At 36.0% G+C, this 23,349-nt stretch overlaps 1 protein-coding gene across 4 annotated transcripts in view; it reads right to left on the bottom strand.

Moving 5' to 3' along the window:
* LOC109080684 (glycerol-3-phosphate acyltransferase 1, mitochondrial-like) overlaps window positions 1-23,349 on the bottom strand; it is a 40,239-nt gene continuing 16,890 nt past the window's right edge. For all 4 annotated transcript variants that reach the window (XM_042767909.1, XM_042767906.1, XM_042767907.1 and 1 more), the window contains exons 2-21: window positions 19,660-19,791; window positions 18,517-18,636; window positions 18,349-18,422; window positions 17,446-17,559; window positions 17,188-17,337; window positions 16,417-16,516; window positions 16,011-16,147; window positions 15,819-15,918; window positions 13,921-14,133; window positions 13,533-13,646; window positions 13,359-13,444; window positions 13,127-13,242; window positions 10,490-10,560; window positions 10,133-10,403; window positions 7,765-7,913; window positions 5,888-5,965; window positions 5,285-5,416; window positions 4,654-4,843; window positions 4,297-4,355; window positions 1-3,288 (exon numbers count right to left, since the gene is read on the bottom strand). In XM_042767909.1, coding sequence (XP_042623843.1) covers window positions 3,172-3,288; window positions 4,297-4,355; window positions 4,654-4,843; window positions 5,285-5,416; window positions 5,888-5,965; window positions 7,765-7,913; window positions 10,133-10,403; window positions 10,490-10,560; window positions 13,127-13,242; window positions 13,359-13,444; window positions 13,533-13,646; window positions 13,921-14,133; window positions 15,819-15,918; window positions 16,011-16,147; window positions 16,417-16,516; window positions 17,188-17,337; window positions 17,446-17,559; window positions 18,349-18,422; window positions 18,517-18,636; window positions 19,660-19,758 — 2,490 coding nt within the window. In that variant the 5' untranslated portion in view covers window positions 19,759-19,791 and the 3' untranslated portion in view covers window positions 1-3,171. The remainder of the gene's footprint in view (window positions 3,289-4,296; window positions 4,356-4,653; window positions 4,844-5,284; window positions 5,417-5,887; window positions 5,966-7,764; window positions 7,914-10,132; window positions 10,404-10,489; window positions 10,561-13,126; window positions 13,243-13,358; window positions 13,445-13,532; window positions 13,647-13,920; window positions 14,134-15,818; window positions 15,919-16,010; window positions 16,148-16,416; window positions 16,517-17,187; window positions 17,338-17,445; window positions 17,560-18,348; window positions 18,423-18,516; window positions 18,637-19,659; window positions 19,792-23,349) is intronic.

Raw genomic sequence — 23,349 nt, 5'->3', positions numbered from 1 at the left:
TTTGTTAATATTCATTTATTTCATAGTATCTGCAACAGTGCATGAAAAATTAGTTAAAAAGAAAGTATGACCTTCACTTCTTCAATATCTAATAAAACAGGAATTCCCAAACTTTCCCAAAGGGGTCATGAACTGAGGAATCAAATTTCCCGTGATATTTTGACATATAACAGGTCAACTTCCTGCAAGTTTCAAAACTCAAAACTTTCTTGATGGTTTAAAAACAGTTTTTATTGAAAATAAGCTCAGAAAACGACTCGTTTTGGAATGTGTCGTTGTATGACATAATAGTGTGGCTTAGTATGTTTTGATTTCTATTTATTTATTATTTTATTTTAGATTTTCATTATTTAATTATTAGCTTTTCATCATCTTGCAGACCACAGTTTGGGAAACCTTGCACTAAATGACATCACTCAGACAACAGACAAAAAATTACAAATGTATATGTGTGTGTGTGTGTGTGTGTGTATATACACACACACACACACACACACACACACACACACACACACAACATAAAGCCTTTCTGTCTGTACATTTACAGCTTTCTGATAAGTGAACAGAATATGATTTAGTAAACTCCCCAATCCCACAAGACAATTGTGGGATCCCAACTAAATTGTATACATGTCTAATAAAAAAAATGTTGAGGAAAACATACATTATTTGATGTGAGAACATTAAATGTGAAACTGATTAAAAACAACACCTCAAATCTATATTGTTCACAGCAAAAAAGGGATCTATTGATCGATTGCTTATCACACTTCACATGGTATGAGAGTACATGACTGCATTAATGGACAGGCAACTAATTAAAAAAAACATCTTATTGCTGTCTGCTGGGAGAGAGAAATGCATATGGCTGTTTATATTCAAGTGAATTTCAAATATACAAACTTCAGTGGTGATTAAACACATTCACAAAACGTAGAGATTTGCTCTATTATTCTGCCTCCCTCAACTCGAAAATGTTGGCTATATTCAGAATAGCATAGTATTGCTGCATTGTATGGTATGAATGTTCTATGCACAACATGCATAGAATACCCAGATGACCTATTCACAAAAATTGCAACTGTACACTTTTATACTATGGACTGAGGTGGGTCAGAGCGGGTATAGTTTAGTCTGGCTTTCATTCTGCATTACATCTTTACACAGAATTTTGAGCAGCCTTAATTCAGCTGTGTAAAGATGCATTATGAGAGTTTACGTCGTGAAGCGATGTGCTTGACCTTGCGTTACAAGTACCAAATTAATAGTAAATAATCATTATTTGATAAATTTTTTTAAACGCAATTTATTTTCCAATTTATCATGCAACATGAATTATTCCATTCAAAACACATTTAATTGTAATTTAAAGCTGAATATTTGCAGCCTTATAGACACACACAACGGTTTTGTGCAAATTGTTAAAATATGCCTTGTGTATCTGAACAAACCTTCACAGCTTTGATTCAGTCCCTAAAACACTTTCAATGTCACTTCAAAACTAATATACAACTTAGCAATTTGAGCTGCTCGGGTAAGTCATGACATAAGTAAGCTTATATATTTATATATTCTACCAGGGCTCCCACTCTTTTTGACCAATGAATTTCCCTCACTTTTCCTGTAGTCCAAGATTATTGGATAAGGATTTAAAAACAACATAGATAAACAGCATAGAGCAGCAGATCATAACTGATTTGATATGCAAAGCCTTCCACAATCTGCCAAGCCCAGGAGCTCACAGCCTTTAAATAAGTGGATCCTTTCAGATTTTTCCAAGATCGTGGGAGCAGCCTGTATCTTTTTAATCTCTCTGTAGCCTACGCAAAGTGTGCATGCCTGCCAACTACATTCATGCACAGTAAAAACAAGTCCATTGCATAGCAACGTCTAGAGGCTGACACACAAATGAGTTTTCTTCGACTTGTCAAAACAAGCATGGGGTCATAGTCGGGATAATACAAAACACATGACAAATGAAGTTGGAAATGACAAATCAGCAGAAAAGGCTTTCTAAAGCGCAGATAATAAAAACGGAATGAAGATGAGGTAAAGTAAATTGCAGTTTTGGGACATTACAGGGTATCCTCAACTTTTGCCTGCCCACAGGCTCTCTATATATTCAACAACAAACACAATATTCCAGTGGTTATGAAGGCAACGTACCTTTTTTTTTTTTTTTTTTAACATTCTGCTTATATTGTGCTTTGAGACAAATTTATGGCATAAATAGAGTTTAATTCACATACTACAGACATACTGCACACATGCACACACACTGAGCATAGAAGACTCACTGCCAAGGAACTTAACTCCAAAATAAAATATACCAGTAACTGAGGAGGAAATCAAAGTGCTTGGCAGCAAGAGAACCTCCTCCGAATATTACAAACATATCTTATAATGGTCAGCCAAGCAGAAGCATTCAAGCTCAGTTTCCAGTAAAGTTTCCCCCTCATGATCCTCTAGGCCTGCTAAAACCATTACATGTATCTACTGTTTGTCCTTCATGGATCTCCGATTGCACCCATGATGGGATGTGACAAAGTGAATAAACATGACCTAAACTACTCTCATCAACTACTTGGACGTTTGCTCCATATTTTTCAAAACGAGTCACTATTTCCATTATGATGTATTCACATGTTATCGAAAGATGCTTTGTCTTTCTATTCTCTGCAAGATAATGGCGATTTCTATACATGCTCTGACAGTAACAGTGAAAGTTAAAAAGAAAATCAAATGCCCTTTTTAAAAATTTCTAAACACCAGCCATCATGCCAGTGATGCAGGTTGTGTAAAAACTGAAGAAGACCTCATAAAGAGTGACGTTCATGTACTGATCTGAGTCAAAAACTAACACCATAAAAACATTCAGAGCTATAAAGACACCCAATTTAGCTGAAAACCAAATGCTTTCACTGGCAAAACTGGGATAGTATTTTGTGAATGGAAGCTTCTGGTAAACGAAAGAGCTGATAGAACTACTTGTGTATCGTGGAGGGTTATTCAGTGAAGGAAGACTAACTTAAGTCTAGTATGAGGTGTTTAGTGAAGGCACTTCCAGGTAAAGCTTTCCTTAGAGTAGCACCTTTGACAGTCATGATTAGCCAGTAAAAAGCCCTTGAGTGGTGTGGAAAGCCGCGCAACTGTGTCGATGGTCCTAATGTGTCACAGCAGACTGAAACCCAGAATGTACTGCAGGAGTTTGTTTCTGTTGGCCTGAGGTAAGAAAGTGCTGCTCAGCTCCAGACGGCACACACCATCCTCTCGCCTCTCTTTAAGCACCTGTGAATCACAAAAAAATATGCTTAATTCAGTACTTGCACAGGGAGTTGCAAGTGTTTCCCATTCATTTCCAATTATGACTGAACAACATCATAGGGTTAAGAGACGCATTTATTTTCATGTTATGACTAATAACCAATAATAACCAATGGCTGTTCTTAATATTACACTTTTTTAAATTCTTGTAAAAAAAAACATGTCTCTTTTAAACACTAGAAGTGGTATTTTACTATTATTTATTTACTATGATAGCATTTATATGTATTATATGTATTATTTGTATTTTCAGTTTTTAGTTTGATTTTAGTTCCTGTCATTTTTATCAGTTATTGTTTTTTAATATTTATATTGAGCCTTATTTTTAAGTATATTTTAGTAATTTTAGTACTTAATTTTAAACTTAATTTTAAACTTAATTTCATTTAAAATTTCTAATTTTCCTTTCATATAAATATATATATATATATATATATATATATATATATATATATATATATATATATATATATATATATATATATATATATATATATATATATATATATATATATATATATATATATTATTTTTTTATTTTATTTTAGCTTTATTATTTATTTATTTATAGGAAAAAAACACGTTCTTTCAGTTTTCACTTTCACTTGCAATTTTGTTAAATATTAAAAACTAAAGACAAAAATAGAAAAAAAGAAAAAAAAAAAACATTGCACGTCTATAACTTTAAAAAAACTGGCTACCAAGGAAGTATGAAAAAGCAGTCCATACACTTTTTTTCTGAAGTCATATTGAAATTTTAATTAGTTATTTACTGATAATCATTGATGATGCTTTGATGACTGCATTGATGATGCAAGAAGTGGAGAATAAGAAACGTGCATTGTCACATTTGAACGTGAGGAAGCTACATGGTTTGAATACGTGGAAATTTGTGCCCACGTATAGGCTAATAATAATGCATCAATAGGTTAGATCTTTAAGCAAGCAAATGCCACAGGATGGCTCTCTCACCCCCAGCTCTTTAAATGTTTTCACTGTATTTTTTACGAGGTAGTGTGTGGCACTCTCTCCTAAAAAAACAAAAACAAACAAAACAACAACAACAATCAGTGTCATCAATATAAATACATTCATTTATAGAACACTTTTCATATAAGATTATCACTTAAAGTGCTTAAACATTCACAGATATGATCTAAACATGAATGCGGGGCAAGAATGAGTGATGGGAAAATGCTTAAAAATAACAGTAATTAAAAAGTAAACATGACACAGCAGGGAAAGAATGATCGAGGGAAATAATGAGTTTTGGGTTGTGGGAGACGGAAAAACTATCAAAAATAGAAACAGAAAGTGCTGGTGGCTCACCATATACAGCCACTCCTCTCTCTGTGCGAGTTAGCAGATACTTGAAAAGCTTGTGTGTGTACTCTCTCTCTGACATGGGCGATATCAGGCTGTGTACAAAGATGGCTGCACCACTGTAGGCCTCCAGCACCGGAGTGAGAATCCTCTGAAGAAAAGTATAAAATTCCTGGGGCTCAGCTGATGGGCTCACCTAAAATAAAATAAAATAAGCATGTTAGGATTTAACAAAATGTAATGGCAATATTTATTTTAAGATGTTTAATGTGGGGGTTTTGACATAGTGGAGAGACTCTGCATCAGCTTTTTAATGGGCTGCTGGATCATCATTCTACAAGGCATTTTTTATTTTTTTATTTTTTTAAATAAACCGAATACAGACCACTTTCAGATTGTCATGCTTTTATATATTCAGTGTGAAAAATGGATTCATTTTTGGCTGAATATAACTTTTGTTCTATTTGTCTTTAACAATTCTCACAGATGATAGATAGAAGATAGGACGGACGGACGGACGGACGGACGGACGGACGGACGGACGGACGGACGGACGGACGGACGGACGGACGGACGGACGGACAGACAGACAGACAGACAGACAGACAGACAGACAGACAGACAGACAGATAGATACCTTCAGGTAACGGTCTCTTTGTTCATCTCCAAAGTCACTGTCTTCATCTTCTTCATCACTTCGCCAAGCAAGAGCCTCTGGAAACTTCTTGGGCCAAGGCTCCTCAGAAGGGCTCAACTCCTCCTGGTCCTCCTGAACATGAATTTTTTAGTCAAATATTTTTCTATAATAATTACTATTGATAACTGTTAATTAATGACTGACCTAAAAATATGATTAGTATTAGGCACAAATATTATTTGATGTGTAGTGTATTTACCAATAAAGGAAAGATAGACTGAATCTATACTTTCACTCATATTCAGAAAGGCAATAATGAATTGGAAACTGAAATAATGAAATCATAGAATTTTTAAGAAATCCACCTAAACCCAATCAGGTCATACGAACAGGCCAATAGCAAAACATTAAGTTTTTGCGGTTTCACACCTCAACGCTGAGGACTTTCCAGGAAATGACTTTCAATACAAATTAAAATCTCACAGCATCATGCAAACATTATTTGATCTGTGATGGCATTTTTTTTATATACTGCATCAAGCATTGCAGCTTTAAATTAAAAAAATTTAAGGAACAGGACAAATGAGAGCTGGCGAAGCTTACCTCCGCTACAATGAGCACACCATATTCGATTAGCCTGGTCACAGCATCATGGAAGACCTGGTACAAAGTCTGACATGGCTATAGAGAGTAAAGACAACATAAATACACTTGAATGATTCAGCTGGGTATTTCTTTGTAAATTGAAACAGTATCTCATCTCTACATCACTAGTAGCGGATAACATAAATCTCTGTTTTGTTTTGAAGAGATCGAGACAGTTCGACATCAGCTTGTTCTAAAATATGGGTAGGGATAATCCCTGTACAGTCAAATATGAAGAGCCATTCAGGGGTTGAATTTTCAAAAAACACTGTGGGTCTATTTAAAAACAATCCTTATTCCTGTAAAAACCACCGAAATGTAACAAATAAACATATGCGACCCCATTAAAATGTGGTTATGCACAAAGCAACACGGTATGATAAGCTCTTTTAGTCTATAGTCTATAATATTAAGTTTATTTGTACTACTGCATCAATAGGTAAAAAGTGATTCTTACAAAACTGTATTTTCCGCAAGTTTATTTAAAAATAATTAAAACAAAAGATTTTCAAAAAAGGACACTTGATATAAGAAGTATACTGAAGTATAGTAGACGAGTCATGTTGCGATACCGAACAGGACCACATGGAAATGCCAAAAAACCCTAAACCAACCAACTTGAGCTGATTTCTTAAACATACTACAGTACACGGATCCATTCAGAATGACTGAACACAGCAACATACAGAATGTGTGTGGAAACACTGTGAATGTACAGAAATGTGTCTGTGCATAAATACAATATATGATCTGTGCAATCTAGAGCACTCATACACGGTTTATTTGAGCATCAATATATTAAGCATGCTTACTGTACGTCACCACAATCGTCTTTACCTTGATTGCAATACTCATCCTTTAAAACTATCCTAGGAAGAAGCTGGTTTGCTTTATCCAGCCAAGAAAACATAGTTTGCGTATCAGACAGCAGTAGTTACATCTGTGATGTAATCAGCCTGTTTTTTGTTTGTTTTTTACATTAGCGCTGTTTGGATTGATTGTTTGAATGCATTCATTTACTGGATCATTCGACTTAAAACTTTGCCGGAGTTTAGTGGCTTGAAATGATATGATTGCCTTTTGCATTAATTGTGTTGTGTATTATGTGTTAAACGCGTTAAGGATTTTTTAATTAATCGCATGCGTTATCGTTGACAGCCCTAATTTGTACTGAATTCCTAAATTGTCATTTTTAATGTTGAAAATTTTCAAAAGTTAAATGTCAAAAGTTTCAAGTCAGCATTTCAAAAGTTTTGCTTAAAGGTGCTGTATGTAAGATTTTGACTTTACTAAAGCTTAAAAATACCATAATATGTTTGCAGATATTTAAGAAACATACTAAGTTAATACTAAAAAACAATGCTAGTCATTTATTCTCCTTTGAAAATGTGTGTTCCGGGCCGGAATCCCGGTCTTTGTTTTGGTTTGTGAAACCCGCCCACTGCCAGTTTACCCAGTTGTATATCGGCACCCCGGGTTGCCAGTTAACACAGCATATTTCATTTAATTTCATTCATCGTCAAGTGCGCTCGTTCCTGTTGGTGTCGTCAATCTGGCAACCTGCATGTGTGTTAAGTCTGAGGAGGAGGGGCCGGGTGAAAAAAACCCCTCTCCAATATTTTGAATTTAGACTGCAATAAGTCTAGAATAAATAATAATAAATAATAATAATATTATTAAATAATAAATAAATAAAGAATAAATAATATTGAATTTATTCAATAATAATTGAATAATGTTCAACCACTCAGTGTCAATCCTACATATAGCACCTTTAACATTAGAGTCAACCACTAGATGGTGGTGCTGTTTGAGTGAGTGGTGTAAGGGCATACCATCGCTACTGCCACCTCATTGGACAGAAAGTGGGAGAGGCCTGCAGCTCTGCGGATCAGTCTCTCTTGGCTGAGCAGCACAGATGAAGAATTCTGCCCACTCACTGAAGTTGCAGATTGCTCTCTCAGCAGGGCCAGCGCGCTGCAAGCTAGCACACATACATATACATAAAGTAACAGTACACATTCAGTTTGTAATTTTTAAATAGTTCAAAAATACAAACACAAACTGTGTGCTGCATCTGTTGTGACATCCTCAGCTATTCCATTATGTATTCAGATTTCAAAAATGTCTGTAAATGTCTGTAAAACTTGTAATAAGATTATATTATAATATATACACACACACACACACACACATATATATACTGTATACATACAGACATCATATATATATACACACTGAACAAAATTATAAACACAACACTTTTGTTTTTGCCCCCATTTTTCATGAGCTGAACTCAAAGGTCACAAGATCACAGATGTACACAAAAGGCCTATTTCTATCAAATATTGTTCACAAATCTGTCTAAATCTTTGTTAGTGAGCACTTCTCCTTTGCTGAGATAATCCATCCACCTCACAGGTGTGGCATATCAAGATGCTGATTAGACAGCTTTGTTATTGCACAGGTGTGCCTTAGACTGGCCACAATAAAAGGCCACTATAAAAAGTGCAGTTTTATCACACAGCACAATGCCACAGATGTCGCAAGTTTTGAGGGAGCGTGCAATTGGCATGCTGACTGCAGGAATGTCCACCAGAGCTGTTGCCCGTGAATTGAATGTTCATTTCTCTACCATAAGTTTCAGTACATCCAACTGGCCTCACAACCACAAACCACGTGTAACCACACCAGCCCAGGACCTCCACATCCAGCATCTTCACCTCCAAGATCATCTGAGACCAGCCACCCGGACAGCTGCTGCAACAACTGGTTTGCATAACCAAAGAATTTCCACACAAACTGTCAGAGACAGTCTCAGGGAAGCTCATCTGCATGCTCATCGTCCTCTTCGGGGTCTTGACCTGACTGCAGTTCGTAGTCGTAACCGACTTGAGTGGGCAAATGCTCACATTCGATGGCGTCTGGCACTCTGGAGAGATGTTCTCTTCACAGATGAATCCCGGTTTTCACTGTACAGGGCAGATGGCAGACAGCGTGTATGGTGTTGTGTGGGTGAGCGGTTTGCTGATGTCAATGCTGTGAATCAAGTGGCCCATGGTGGCGGTGGGGTTATGGTATGGGCAGGCGTTTGTTATGGACAACGAACACAGGTGCATTTTATTGATGGCATTTTGAATGCACAGAGATACCGTGACAAGATCCTGAGGCCCATTGTTGTGCCATCCATCCACGACCCTCACCTCACTTTTTCTTTCTTTCTTTTTTTTTTTTTTTTTTTTCACCTTCTCATGTTGCAGCATGATAATGCACGGCCCCATGTTGCAAGGATCTGTACACAATTCCTGGAAAGTGAAAATATCCCAGTTCTTGCATGGCCAGCATACTCACCGGACATGTCATCCACTGAGCATTTTTGGGATGCTCTGGACCTGCAGATTCAACAGTGTGTTCCAGTTCCTGCTAATATCCAGCAACTTCACACAGCCATTGAAGAGGAGTGGACCAACATTCTACAGGCCACAGTCAACAACCTGGTCAACTCTATGCAAAGGAGATGTGTTGCACTTCGGGAGGCAAATGGTGGTCACACCATACTGCTCACTAACACAGATTTAGACAGATTTGTGAACAATATTTGAGAGAAATAGGCCTTTTGTGTACATAGAAAAAGTCTTAGAACTTTGAGTTCAGCTCATGAAAAATGGGGGCAAAAACAAAAGTGTTGTGTTTATAATTTTGTTCTATATATATATATATATATTTTTATATATATATATATATTATTTTTTTTTTTTTTTTTTTTTTTTTTTTTTTGATGTTGGTTAATGGTCACATGAACCGATTTTTCTTAGTTAGTGACTAAGTGTTTTATTTTGATTTTTTTTTTATTTTATGATATATTAATTATTAGCTTTTCATCCACTCATAAACCCCCTGCAGTTCATTCACAAATCCCAGTTTTTAAAATTTTAATATAGAATATTTTTCTTATAGAATATTTTTCTTATATGAATATAATACAAAAGTATCCTATACATATCTTTAGAAAAGTGTTAGGTCAAAATGAATCAATAAGTAATCACAATGTGTAATCTAATAGATTACATCACTAAGTACAATTTTCGACAAGTAATTTGTAATCAGTAACAGACTACAATTTGTAAATAATCTACCCAGCACTGATTATTTGTATCTTCAGTCTTTGTAAAAATATGACTTGTGGCATCTCAGATCTTTTACCTATAATGGCATCTGCAATGAAGACGTGGAAAAGGCCGTTGCTGTAGAAATTGAGCTCAAAGAGTGCAGGTACAGTGTTGCTAGGAGCGATGATGAACTCTGTGTTTCTGTTGGTGCTGGTGACATTTACACAGTTTCCCAGAAGGCTAAGCGCATGCATGACCACATCCTCCTTGGTGTTATTTACAGAAAAACCCAGGTCAAAGTCCCGTGACAAGATCTCTTCCTTCATATTGAAGAAATCCTCCACCAGTTTAGACAGCAGTACACCCTGTCCAATCAAAAACCAATAAAACTGACTGAAGAAATAAGGTCTGACATGGTGTATGCTGCATAGGAAGTGAGGACAGTGCTTACCTGTCTGTGCCGATACAGGAGGAGACAGGCCACGATGTGAGTGGACATGATTGCTGATGACTTGCTGGCGGCTATGGGAAACACAGAAGGCAGTGATCAGATTGATCAAAAGTGAAAGTGGTTCAACTGAGCCAAACTGCAAGAGATGCCAAAAATTCTGACGCTCAAGGGTGAAGTGTGTCATTTTTGATGTCAAAATACAGTCTTAATATGTAGAAACAAATATAAACACCCATTTGGGGATTTCCACCGAAATTAAACACTTCACCCTTAAATTCTCTGATGAAGGGAAATGAAAGGACACTATTTAAATTCATAACTGCATGATCTACAAACTCCATGACATTGTCTGTGAGCTAAAAAAAAAACATCGGAGAGTATCTGAATATGCTGTAAGAAGAAAAACAGGGTGACTTTGGAGCAAAAAAATGGGTTCAGTGTCTATATTAAACATTCACAAGCAAGCTGCAATTCCACCTCAGAGTGCCGATCATCTGACCCCCTGTTCTCAAAAAAGCAGCAACAACAGGGCATTCAAACACTGAGGAAACTGACTAGCTAAAAGCACCACATCACCATGCTAAGGACTGTGACCAGCAGTAACCTACATTAACTGTCAGCTGTAGATAGAACATGTCTGGAGCATATTTAACTTTAAAATCGAAATAATAAACATACATTTTCTAAATATATTTAGCATAAAGATAATTAAAGAAAATGTCATTACCAAAACTGAAATAAATAATGATTAAATAAAAATGTTTTTATATTTTAAAACAGTATTTTAATGGCAATGGAATAAAAAAAAATTATACCTTTAAACTATTTATACATTTTACAGCATTTTAATAAAAAAAAAAAAAAATTGTGTCCTGATAGATTTATTCTCATTACTGCATTACAGTAGTGAAAATACAACAGGAATCATTGAGAATTTCGAGAATTACAAAAACTCAAAAGTAAATAATTAGAATTCTGGGGGAAATGTATATTGATTTATTTTCATAAAAATAATTCCACAATACTAACAATAGGGTTAATACCAATAAATTTCCATGACTTTTCCATAACTTTTGAGACAATATTCATGACCCAATGTTCCATTATTTTACAAGTAAAGAAAAATCTGTTCAGACTCATCATAGCATTTGTTAACTAAAATAAATGACTATTAATGCTAACTATTTGCTTTATATTTGTTTTAATAATAAGTACAAGCTATGACTATGCCAGAGGTTACTCCACGCAGACAGCACATCACATCACTAAATATTATAATTTATTTAATCAGTATTATCAAATAAACTCAGGACCTGAATTTCATTTAGGAAACCGTTTAGGTCTAACAGGTAGTATTCAGGTACAGAAACATACAGAAATTAAATAAACTGTGTTTATGAGGATACTCACCAGGATGGGAATTTTGACAAACTTTTGTGTGTATTTGGCAACTTAAGCATCATAAAAATAACTCAATTTGGTACTTGGAGGTGTTTTCGAGGTGGCTTTACGTGCATGCATTTTGAATATGACTATGAGCACACAGAAAACCGTCTCTGGAGTGTGCCACTACCAAATGCTTTAAAAAGACTTGATGATACAATTGCAAATGATACAGATTTGTGATGATGCAACAGTGACAATTCTGTCTACTGTCCTGAAACAAGAGCGAAAGTCTCGTATCGCAGTGTGCAGCAGCTCTCTAGTAGTGTAGGTGAGAAGCACTGATGTGAAGCGGCTTTGAGAATGTGAAAGAGCTGAATTACTCATGCTGTTTTCAAATACCTGATTTAATCTGACAGTCTGTGTCGATTTATTTACTCATCTAATCTACATGCTATTTTTAATAAATGTGTGCAGAATTTCCCCATTTGAAACACGAAACCTGCAGAAATTAGTAAAACTAGACATATGTAAATATATATATATGCATTTAGCAGATGCTTTTATCCAAAGCGACTTACAGTGCATTCAGGCTAACTTTTTTTACCTAACATGTGTTCCCTGGGAATCAAACCCACAACCTTTTGCGCTGCTAACGCTATGCTTTACCACTGAGCCACAGGAACACTGTCGGAGAGGTAATGTGATACCAATCCGATATTCAGGACCTGATTAAAAAATATACTGCACAGAGATTTGTGAAATACATTTTCTGGCCTTTTCCAAAACTTTTCCAGGCCTGGAAATTGCCGTTTTAAAATTCAATTTCCAGGTTTATCATGACCGTAACAATCTAAAAAGTCCTAAAATATGATTTTCTTATATCTATTTTGTGAAATATGAAATCCAGACATGTTTTTTTAAGGCTTTGTAAAATTCACTCACTAGTTGTTTAATGAGAGGCTTTGGTTTTCTTTGGCAATTATGATGTTAGAAAGAGACTTTGTGTATCTTTTTTGATCTAAACAATGAGCCCATGTATTCAGATTCTTTTGTATATCAGTGATTCTGTAGGCCATGATATACAAGCAAGTTTTCCAGGCAAATGATAAATGAGCAGCATTGCCATTTGTCATTTTACAACTGCTGACCCCACATAAACAATGGTTTTACCCAATCCACCACCCTCAATGCTTGAAAAATCTCCCACTGCCTAAGAAACTTTTCATGTATCATGGCTTTAAGTGCCCTTACTGAAGAGAACGTGCTTGGCCAGGTTAGCGATGACCTGCCTCCTCCGGGGCTCATCTGACAGGTCTCTAGAATTCAGATGATCCTCATCTTCTCCATTAAAAACAGCCTGATCAGGTCTGAAAAGAAAATAACATAACTGAACACAATCCCATTAGCCATACACATCTTTCTACATACCAATAACCAGCAGTCCATATGATTATGTTGGTTGCTGGCAGCCTAAAGGCCGTACTGTGCAGCTATGATTGTGGGGAGAAGGATCTGCTCCAGCGTGAGAGGGGCCTGGAGATGGCGACTGCGCTGTGTGTCCAGGTACTCCTAAAGAAATGGAGAAGAAAAATCCAGACATTAGGGGAGAGATCTGCTATGCATTCAGCCAAACTGAGATCAGATGAGCTGCTCTGACCTTAAGGGAGAAGGGCTGCGTGAAATCCACACGCACACAGCCGTAATTCTTCCGGAGCATCCTGAACACGCCACAAGCAATTCCCCACAGACTCTCATTCTTTTTAGGTTTGCCCTGAACAGAGGAGAACAGCGGGAACATTAAGCAAAGACTGAAGATAAAATGCAGAATAATAATAATGAGAAAGTGAATTAAAAGGCACATAGTATGAAAACAGCACGATCATATCAGCTATATTGGGACCAAACACTACTTTCTACCAATTTTTAGATTATTTATAATACAATACCATTAGTAATAATAACAACAACTATTATTACTATTATTGTACCATTGTGAGTGAACTTAATATCGACTTTTTGTTGATTATCACCACAATTAGACATACCAGCTGCTCGCTGTTGTAGTTTCCTTCTATAATGCGGTCATATGAGATACCAACAGGCACGATCAGGACATCGGGGATGCTGTTGGCACATAATGTGTCAACCACAAATGAGAGCATGCCTGCATGTGCTGGAGATGGCTTCCCGCTGCGAGAGCGTGTGCCCTCTAAATACACCTCCAGAAACTGCTGCTGCCGCAACAATTCTTCTGTGTACTGAAATTGAGAAAAATAACCCACAACGAATATTACAATCCTTAAGATCCATGACCCTTCCTTTGCAAACTCCCTCTAATTAAAGCAGCCCATTGTGGTAATGTGGCGCTCAACGGGAAACAGCATGAATAATGCAGGAGTAATCCATCAGCTTCCTATGACAGCCACCTCTAATCACAAGCCTCTCTACAGTCACTGCAATGACAATCACCATGTCATTTTAACTACAGCACTAGAGCAGACCATATTACAGCTGCTCCAGTTTCCTGTAGCTCACAAGATAATATACTACCACACACATAGCCACATGCAAACAACTGCTTTTTCAAAGTAACCAAACTGAGACTCCAAATCATTTGGACTGAAATATAGAACAAGTACCAGAGGTTTGTATTCAGTAAATAAGTACTAAATGCTGTATATGAAAGATATATTGAATCAGTAGCCCTTGGAAAGTTACTGTTCAAAAGTTTTGGGTTAGTAAGTTTTTATTTTTTACACTTTTGAAATTTAGTGCATCCTTGCTAAATAAGTATTACTGACCTGAGAGAAAAATAATAATCGTACAGACCAAAAAATTTTGAACAGTAATAAATGTGCATTTATAGTGGAGGAGGATGGCAGAGGAAAATGGGTTCCCCATGCTGAGCTTGGTTCCTCTGAAGGTTTTTCCCCCTTCACTGGCTAAAATCTTCGGTAGTTTCCTTGCCACGTTTTCACTGAGGTACTTAAAGGGATAGTTCACACAAAAATGAAAATTATGTCATTAATGCCTCACCCTCATGTCGTTCCAAACCCGTGAGACCTCCGTTCATCTTCGGAACACAGTGTAAGATATTTTAGATTTAGTCCGAGAGCTTTCTGTCCCTCCATTGAGAATGTATGTACGGTATACTGTCCACGTCCAGAAAGGTAATAAAAACATCTTCAAAGTAGTCCATGTGACATCAGAGGGTCCGTTAGAATTTTTTGAAGCATTGAAAATACATTTTGGTCCAAAAAATATCAAAAACTACGACTTTATTCAGCTTTGTCTTCTCTCCCGGGGTCTGTTATGAGCGCGTTCACAACACTGCAGTTTAGTGATATCCGGTTCGCGAACGAATCACTCGATGTAACCGGATCTTCTTGAACCAGTTCACCAAATCGAACTGAATCGTTTGAAACGCTTAAATAAGCATTAATCCACAAATGACTTAAGCTGTTAACTTTTTTAACATGGCTGACACTCCCTCTGAGTTCAAATAAACCAATATCCCGGAGTAATTCATTTACTCAAACAGTAGTCAATGCTGAATAAAGTCGTAGTTTTTGATATTTTTGGACCAAAATGTATTTTCGATGCTTCAAAAAATTCTAACGGACCCTCTGATGTCACATGGACTACTTTGAAGATGTTTTTATTACCTTTCTGGACGTGGACAGTATACCGTACATACATTCTCAATGGAGGAACAGAAAGCTCTCGGACTAAATCTAAAATATCTTATACTGTGTTCAGAATATGAACGGAGGTCTCACGGGTTTGGAACGACATGAGGGTGAGTCATTAATGACATAATTTTCATTTTTGGGTGAACTATCCCTTTAAGACATTAAGGTGCAATTTTCTGTAAATCTGCTTTGAAACCTATTATGTAACACCACTATACACATAAGTGAATCTGATATCTCTGTGTACTTACTGCATGTAACAGTGATCTGTATAACATATCCTTCTTTCCGTCTGAAGTCTCATCCAGTTTACGACGAATGAAAAATCCTCCGAGCTTCCGTATTAGTGTGCTGAGGGAGTACAATGCATATATATATATATACATGTATCATATATTGATATATCAGTTTGACTGTCTATTGATGACATCGTGACATTTTACCTTAATATAGGGATGTTAAGGTTGTTGCCGGCTGCGATGTGAGGGGCTTTGATGTTGTGACAAAACAGGATAAAGGTGATGAGCAGGTAGTCTATGTGGGACTTGTGAACAGGAAGGAAGACCAGGGGAACATTGTTCTAGAAGACACACAATAAAAATTTGTTATACTTTAAGATATCTGTATAAATATACACCTGTTATTGTCCACCAATTATATTACATTAAATATACATAAAAAGGTGGCGGACAGATATCGTTTTGTTAATGAACTGTTTATCTGTATCTCTTCTTGTAATAAGTGAGATTGTCAACTGATGGATTGAGCTGTGGCTGTTTTGGGAGTAGTTACAGTATGTGTGGTAGTGCAGATAAGAAGAAATGGAAAAAGGCCATGTAAATGTCTGACCTCAGATGCTGCTTTCTTCACCATCTCCAGCTGACCTTTATGGATCTGAATACTCCAGAAGAATCCATTAAACAATTTCAACAACACCCATCCTGTTATTCTAAAAGAGACATACAAAAAAGAGAGAAGATCAAGGATTTATTTCTAATCAATTAATAAATTACAAACCCAAAATGATGTTTTCCCTTAGTGTTCCCTCAAAAATAAAAAAAATTGATACTATTTAAAATATAAAATAAAATATTAAGTTATTTTAAATAATTTTTATTTAGTATTTTAAATGAATGCTTTGATTCAGCAAAGATACATTAAAGGGATTAAAAGTGACAGTAAAGATTTTTACATTGTTACAAAAGATTTCTATTTTAAATAAATGCTGTTATTTTGAACTCTCCTAAAAAAAAAAACATGGTTGCCATGACATAAATAAATTACATTTTAAAATAAAATATAAAACGATTATTTTAAGTTATAATAATATTTCACAATATAACTGTTTTACTTTTTCTTTTTTTTCTTTTTTTTTTAATACAAATAAATGCAGTCTTGGTGGGCATATGAGACTTATTTTAAAAACATTAAAAAGAACTTTACTACCCCCAGGACTTTAAACAATATTATATTATAATAATAATAGAATTAGAATTGATAGTTATTCCATAAATAAAACATTTTTTTTTTAAAGTACATTTGCGTTTAGATTCATTGGTTGTAGCTTTCCTTTTAAAAAAATTGTCGATTTGCTCATGGAGCATGATGTGAAAACTGTACCTGATGAAGGCCGGTGAGATATTGGCAACCATTTCCTGCAGGAATCCTCTGGTCTTCCGTCTAACTTTACTGACAGCTTTGGAATCCACTCCAGACTCTGCATCTGTGCTGGCACCCTCAGATGCTACCTCCACGATAGCACTTTCCAGCCTACAGCAATAACACTCACAGTCAATCTGGAAGCTATGATGCATTCCTGCTGCTTAGAAACAGAGCTTAACATTGCACTTGTTCCTTGCTTTTCTAAACACTTGGTACCTGCTGCTGTTGAGCACGTTCTCCACCACATTGCGGGCAAACATGTCCTTCCGGACATCCCTCTCCAAGACAAACAGCACATAACTCAGCCTCCGTGCAAGCCAACCTCTGTGTCTGCATTATACAAAACACAAGATAGTTGAGCATGGAAAGTATAATGAGTATTATTGACTTAAAGAATCTACAGCAGCAGAATGTTTCACTGAAATGGTTCTTAAAGGGATCTTATTATGCCCCTGTTTACAAGATGTAACATATCTCTCAGGTGTCCCTAGAATGTATTTGTGACGTTTCAGCTCAAAATACCCAACAGATCATTTATTGTTCCATGCTGAAAATTACCATTTTTTACCAGAGGCTAAAACAAGGTGTTTTCGTGCATCTGTTAAATAAGCTGTTGCTCTCCGCCTCCTTTTCCAGAAGAGCCTTTACAGCTTTGGAGCATTTTTGTGTAATTTTTGCAGCCATTTGGTAGAATCATTTGTTTAATATCAATATGTGCTTAAAGGCAATATAAATTTTTTCTACTGTATTACGCACTGTCCACTTCCTCCCCTGATTGGCTGTACCAGCTCAGACCATCTTTGGTCCTTGTCATGAGATCAAGGTACATAATATCCCCTGACAAACAGTGTTAATAATTTATTTCCTGACTTTCCACTCCTCACCGAAAACTACAACCTTCCATTCGATATTTGAATGTAAACACACGGAGGGGAAACTACATCTGACCAACTATGGTATTAATGGTGTATCACAAACTACACTATGTTAATGAATTATACTTTACAGCAAGGTGCATAACCAAGCAATGTGCAGTGAGTCTTCTCATGATAAATAATTAGAGAAGTGGTCATCTATTCAGACCCATAAGGTCCATGGCCAACAGAGGTTGATGTTTACCTTGTGTGCGTTTCATTGATGTAAATCACATTACGGAGCCCTAGTGAAGGGATGCTGGGGTTAAACAGCCTCTCCTGGAACACATAATTGTAGTAACAGTCAAACTACAGATGTTTCTTAGAAAACACATGTATTCGGTCAATATGCCAAATGCTTTAACAAACTAACCTGACTCAGGGGTGTGCACGAGTGACAGCATCTTCCAACAAATGGTCTCTTTCTGTTCAGCAGACCTTCCTTCCCTGTGGTGGTCACAGAACGAAGGACAGACGGGCTGGAGCTTCTGTCCTACATGAGAAATACAATGTTTATTCTCCAAAAGATCACTGCACAAGATAACTTGAATTAACCTAGCCTTTCAAAAACATTCATTTGTTGACATTAGTTATGTATTAGGTATCCTGAACTAACAATTAGCAAATTTTTTACAGAATGCATTAATCTCGGTTAATGCTATTACTATTGTTCTTTGTTAATTTAAACAACTTGAAATGTTAAAAATATTGAACTCTATAAATAAAAGCTGTAAAACAGTGTCTTTCTTTTTTTTTCTTTTTTAATGGACATTTCTGGTGCTTCTGCTGTAACGACAAAGCTGCTTGTTTTCAAACTTTATTTTCTTCAACAGAGTGGTAATACACTGAAAAATAAATTAAATATTTTATATAATAATTTCAGAATAATAATAACAACTATAATAACAATTGTAGAATTCCAGAAATAATATATATTTTTTAATTTCCTCATTTATCTAGGTTTTCCAAGACTGTGGGAAATAAATAAAAATGACAGTTGAGGTAAGAAAGTAAATAAAATAAGTATGAAGAAAGCAAGAAAGAAACTGGGTTTTATCTGTTTTGCCTTTAAGCCATTTTAATACATCTTGGCCTCTGGAATTGTGATGTTACATACTGTATGTGATGGTTGTGGGTGGTTTCCAGGGAATTGCTAAGTGGTTGCTATGGTGTTCTGTGTGGTTGCTTACTGGCCCAAGTCAAAACAGACCTCACCTCTTTAAGTCTCAATAATATTTTAATCCCTTGATGTGTTTTAAATCCCTCCTTTACTGCAAGTCTATGGGATTTTGGCTTGTTTTACTGTTAATTAGGTCATAAACTTAAATATGATCACAAGATAAAAAAAAACCTCAACAGGCCTTATTATTCGAGGTATCAATTCTGTAGCACCAACAGCACAGGACAAGTACAACCTTAATAATTATGGTTAGGGGTTTGTTCAAATCTCTAAGCCTAAGTGTAAGCAATAACAGTGATGCTTTCCTTAGTATGGCCCAAGTTTCTCCATGCTTACCTGGTCCTCACAGGGATGCTTCAAACATCCACTTCCTGTGTCAGGATTATTGGCCAGGAGAACGTTATCTGGACCCCCCAGAACCATGCGGACATCCATCACCTCTCTTCAAACCACGCATCAACAATAAAACTGTGGGAGGCAAAGAAAAACTGAGAATAAGAGCTTTTCACAATAAATCCCTGCAGCTGGCCAAATATTCCACAGAATGTGAAACCGCTGTGCCTTCTCTTCAACACGGCACTGAATAACAGGAATGTCAGATGATGTGTTCCACCCAATCACAGCAAACAAATAAGGTTCGCCAAACCTGCTGTGTTGGTTTCAGTTGAGCTGATCATTCTGACAAAACTTTCATGAAGAACGGCAACGAAACAAGCAGAGCTTGATTGCAGTTTAGTGCATCATGGCTCAGTCTACTTTCCTGATCTTCACCACCCTGGGATTAAGAAAACTGACAGGCTTGACAACAGCTCAAAGCACACAAGACACCATCAGCTGAACTAACCTGATCTATATCCTGAGTGACCTGCAGCTACATAATCTTGTTTTTATCTGCTGATTTGCTGACCCATGGATGAGAGCGTCTACTCTCCGGTGTCATGTTAAAGGGCTACGGCCTCCCGTCTGCAAAAAACACGCTGAAATACATAGAGGGGCTGATGAAGCATACAATATATTGCAGCTGTCCAGTTCAAAGGTAAACTGGAAGGGTGGTAGTCACAGCAAAACTAAACGGTGCCTGTGCTCCTGCAGAGCGATACATTTTTGGAAGACGAGCTGTGGAAAAAAGCTTGTGCCAGTTATTAAGGGTGCAGAATGTACCCTTTGAAAACCACATGAGAGATCTGCACATGTTCAGTGCATCAGGAGAATCTCACTTCCAACAAATGGATGAGAAAGCTATCTGAAACTTACATATGTTTATCTTTCTAACTAACATTTGGTTGTGGCATATAAACACAAGGTGAGAAGGAGGAAGTTGAAGAAAAATTAGACGAATTTTAAAGGCTCTGACTTTTATTTTCTCTGTGGTCAAACAGAGTTTACTGTTGTCTCTATTATTATGGGTTTTTCTTATTTCCTCTGTGACTGCATTGCTTCAAAACACCCCATCAGCAGCTCACAAGGGCATTACAGAAGCCCCAGTGGGACCGTTTAGTCCATTGGTAGAATGCACTGAGGCTGTCTTCTTGATGTTTTTCTACAATCTTTTGTGCGTCATGGGTAGAGAAAGGGATTAAGGATTTGTTTTTTTATTGATTATTGGTGAATGATGTTCACTTGCAACGTTGCAAGAAAAACATCAGAATTGTGAGAAAAAGGCTGAATCATAAGAAAAAGTTGCAGTTACTTTTTTTCGTTCTGTGGTGGAAACGGGGTTTCATATAAATAAAAGGAGCCCACACTACCAGCATAAATTGTGGCTGATTATTATTTTAATCAATTTAATGTATGGCTGATCATTACTAATTGGCTGATATTAAAATAAAAACAATTAAAAAAAAAAAAAAAAAAATAGGCAAATATTCATTTTGAAATTTGTCGGATTCAAAAAACATTTAAATTTAATAAATTATGAGTTAGGGCTGTCAAAATGACTGAAAAACTAAATTCGAATTTTCTACTTAAATATTATTATATTCGAATTTAAAAGGCATAATTTCAGTTAGGGGGAAAAAAGCTTTTGACTTCTCTCCTGAGGCCACAAAAGGGAGCATCGAGCAAAATATTATGCACGTTTCTTTAAAGCATAATAAAATAACACGACTATCTTTGAAAAAAGTGCATAATGTTTAAAATAATGTTTATAAACTATATATGATTAATAAAGTTGCTTAAACAAATAGAAAGAAAAAAACAGCACCGTGCATGTATGTATAGTTTAATACAAAGGACCGTTTTGACGTAAACAACATCTTCGTTTTTGCATTCGAATGTGGATGTTTTTTTTTATTCAACAAATATTCGAAATTCAAATTTTTTCTTTTTTGACAGCCCTATTATGAGTGCTTGACAGCAAGTAATCTAAATGTAAAGAAATTGCAGAAATTAACATGCACAGTTAAATACTGTGACGATTGGGACGGGGCCCCGAGAGCCGTGGGAGCGGAGCGAGGCCAGTGGAGTAAATGATAATGAGCAACACATGCGCCACTCACCGGTCTCAAGTCCCACAGAAGAGCTCCAGAAGGATAAAAGGAGGAGTAATGACAGTGTAGGACGATAGAGGACCAGGCTGGGATGATATGGTGTAGTTTTATGCAGCAGTCATCCGTGAGGGGCTGCCGCTTTTACTTTCATTTTGTGTTCGTTCATTTGTTTATTAAAGTTTTATGTTTAAATGTTGGCCGGTTCCCGACTCCTCCTTCCTGATCTACGAACGCTTTTACAAAGTGTTAATTTTGACAGCAAATTCTGATTTAGTCTTAGTCAAAGTCTTTTGACTAAAATGCCATTTAGTTATAGTTATATTTTAGTCATCTGAATTATATTAGTTTTAGTCGACTAAATTCTAATGGGTTTAGTTACAGTGTAATGCATTTATTAAGCATTTCTCTAAAATTTACAAACTCATTATACAGGTTTGATATTAAGGTTTTATCATCCAATACAGAAACAGATTTAACTCTCACACAACATGCCTTTATACTAAAATTAATTAAAACCACTTCTCATAAAGAAACAAGAACATGGTCCTCCTTTCAATGAAATACCAACAGTTATTTAATATGCATTTTTTTTTATAACAACTTACCACATTCTTCATTCTTTCATATTTATTTATATGAATACATTTTGATTAATCCTTATAAGAGTTACTAAAGTCATTCAGTCAAGAGCAGTGAGTGATTTTCTCTTTCTTTTGTTGCTTGATTAACATTAATGACACATACAACAGTAATTAAATTAGGATGCTTAAGTAATTAAGTAATTTAGTAATTAAATTAAATTAAATCAGGATAGGACGTTGACGAAAATGTCAATTAATTTTAGTCGAAGTTTTTGTCATTAAAACCGAGTTTTTATTTCATTATCGTCTCATTTTCGTTGGTGAAAAATTGTCATGGACGAAAATTATGATAAAATTTTTCGTCAACGAAATTAGCACTGATTACAAATATCTAATATAAACCTTTTAAAAATTCTAATATCAGCCAGTAACTGATATAATACGACTATATATATATATATATATAATATATATATATATATATATATATATATATATATATATATATAATATTTATTAGGTTCAATTTATTCACGTTTTTTTGCGTTGTCAGATTTAAGTTGAACCATGGGCTTAGCGCATGCCGAACTGTGTGTGGAGAACCATACGGTTCAATTTTTTTCCGCAAACCGTCCCACCTCTAATATATATATATATATATTGGTTACCAACTGCGTCAAAACTCATGAAGTGTTTAATAATTAAGTGTTTAATATTCCAATCATAATATACTTTAATCACTTTTGCCTATAGTTCTGGGCTGACAGTAATGTAATTAAGATGACTCAATCACATGCTCTCATTAGGGGTGGAAGTGGGTCAGCATAAGAGTGGGACTTTGAAGGAATGACTGGAGCAAACCAAGCTGACAGGAGGGAGGGAGGAAAAGATGGGATAATCTCTTCCACAATGAATAACAACCCCAAGCAAGACGCAAAGAACATGCTGAATGAGCC

Source organism: Cyprinus carpio, chromosome A12 (genome assembly GCF_018340385.1).
Source record: "Cyprinus carpio isolate SPL01 chromosome A12, ASM1834038v1, whole genome shotgun sequence".
NCBI classification, from domain to species: Eukaryota; Metazoa; Chordata; class Actinopteri; order Cypriniformes; family Cyprinidae; genus Cyprinus; species Cyprinus carpio.
The sequence above is the reverse complement of the archived record's forward strand: the minus strand, read 5'-3'. Positions and strand labels throughout refer to the sequence as shown.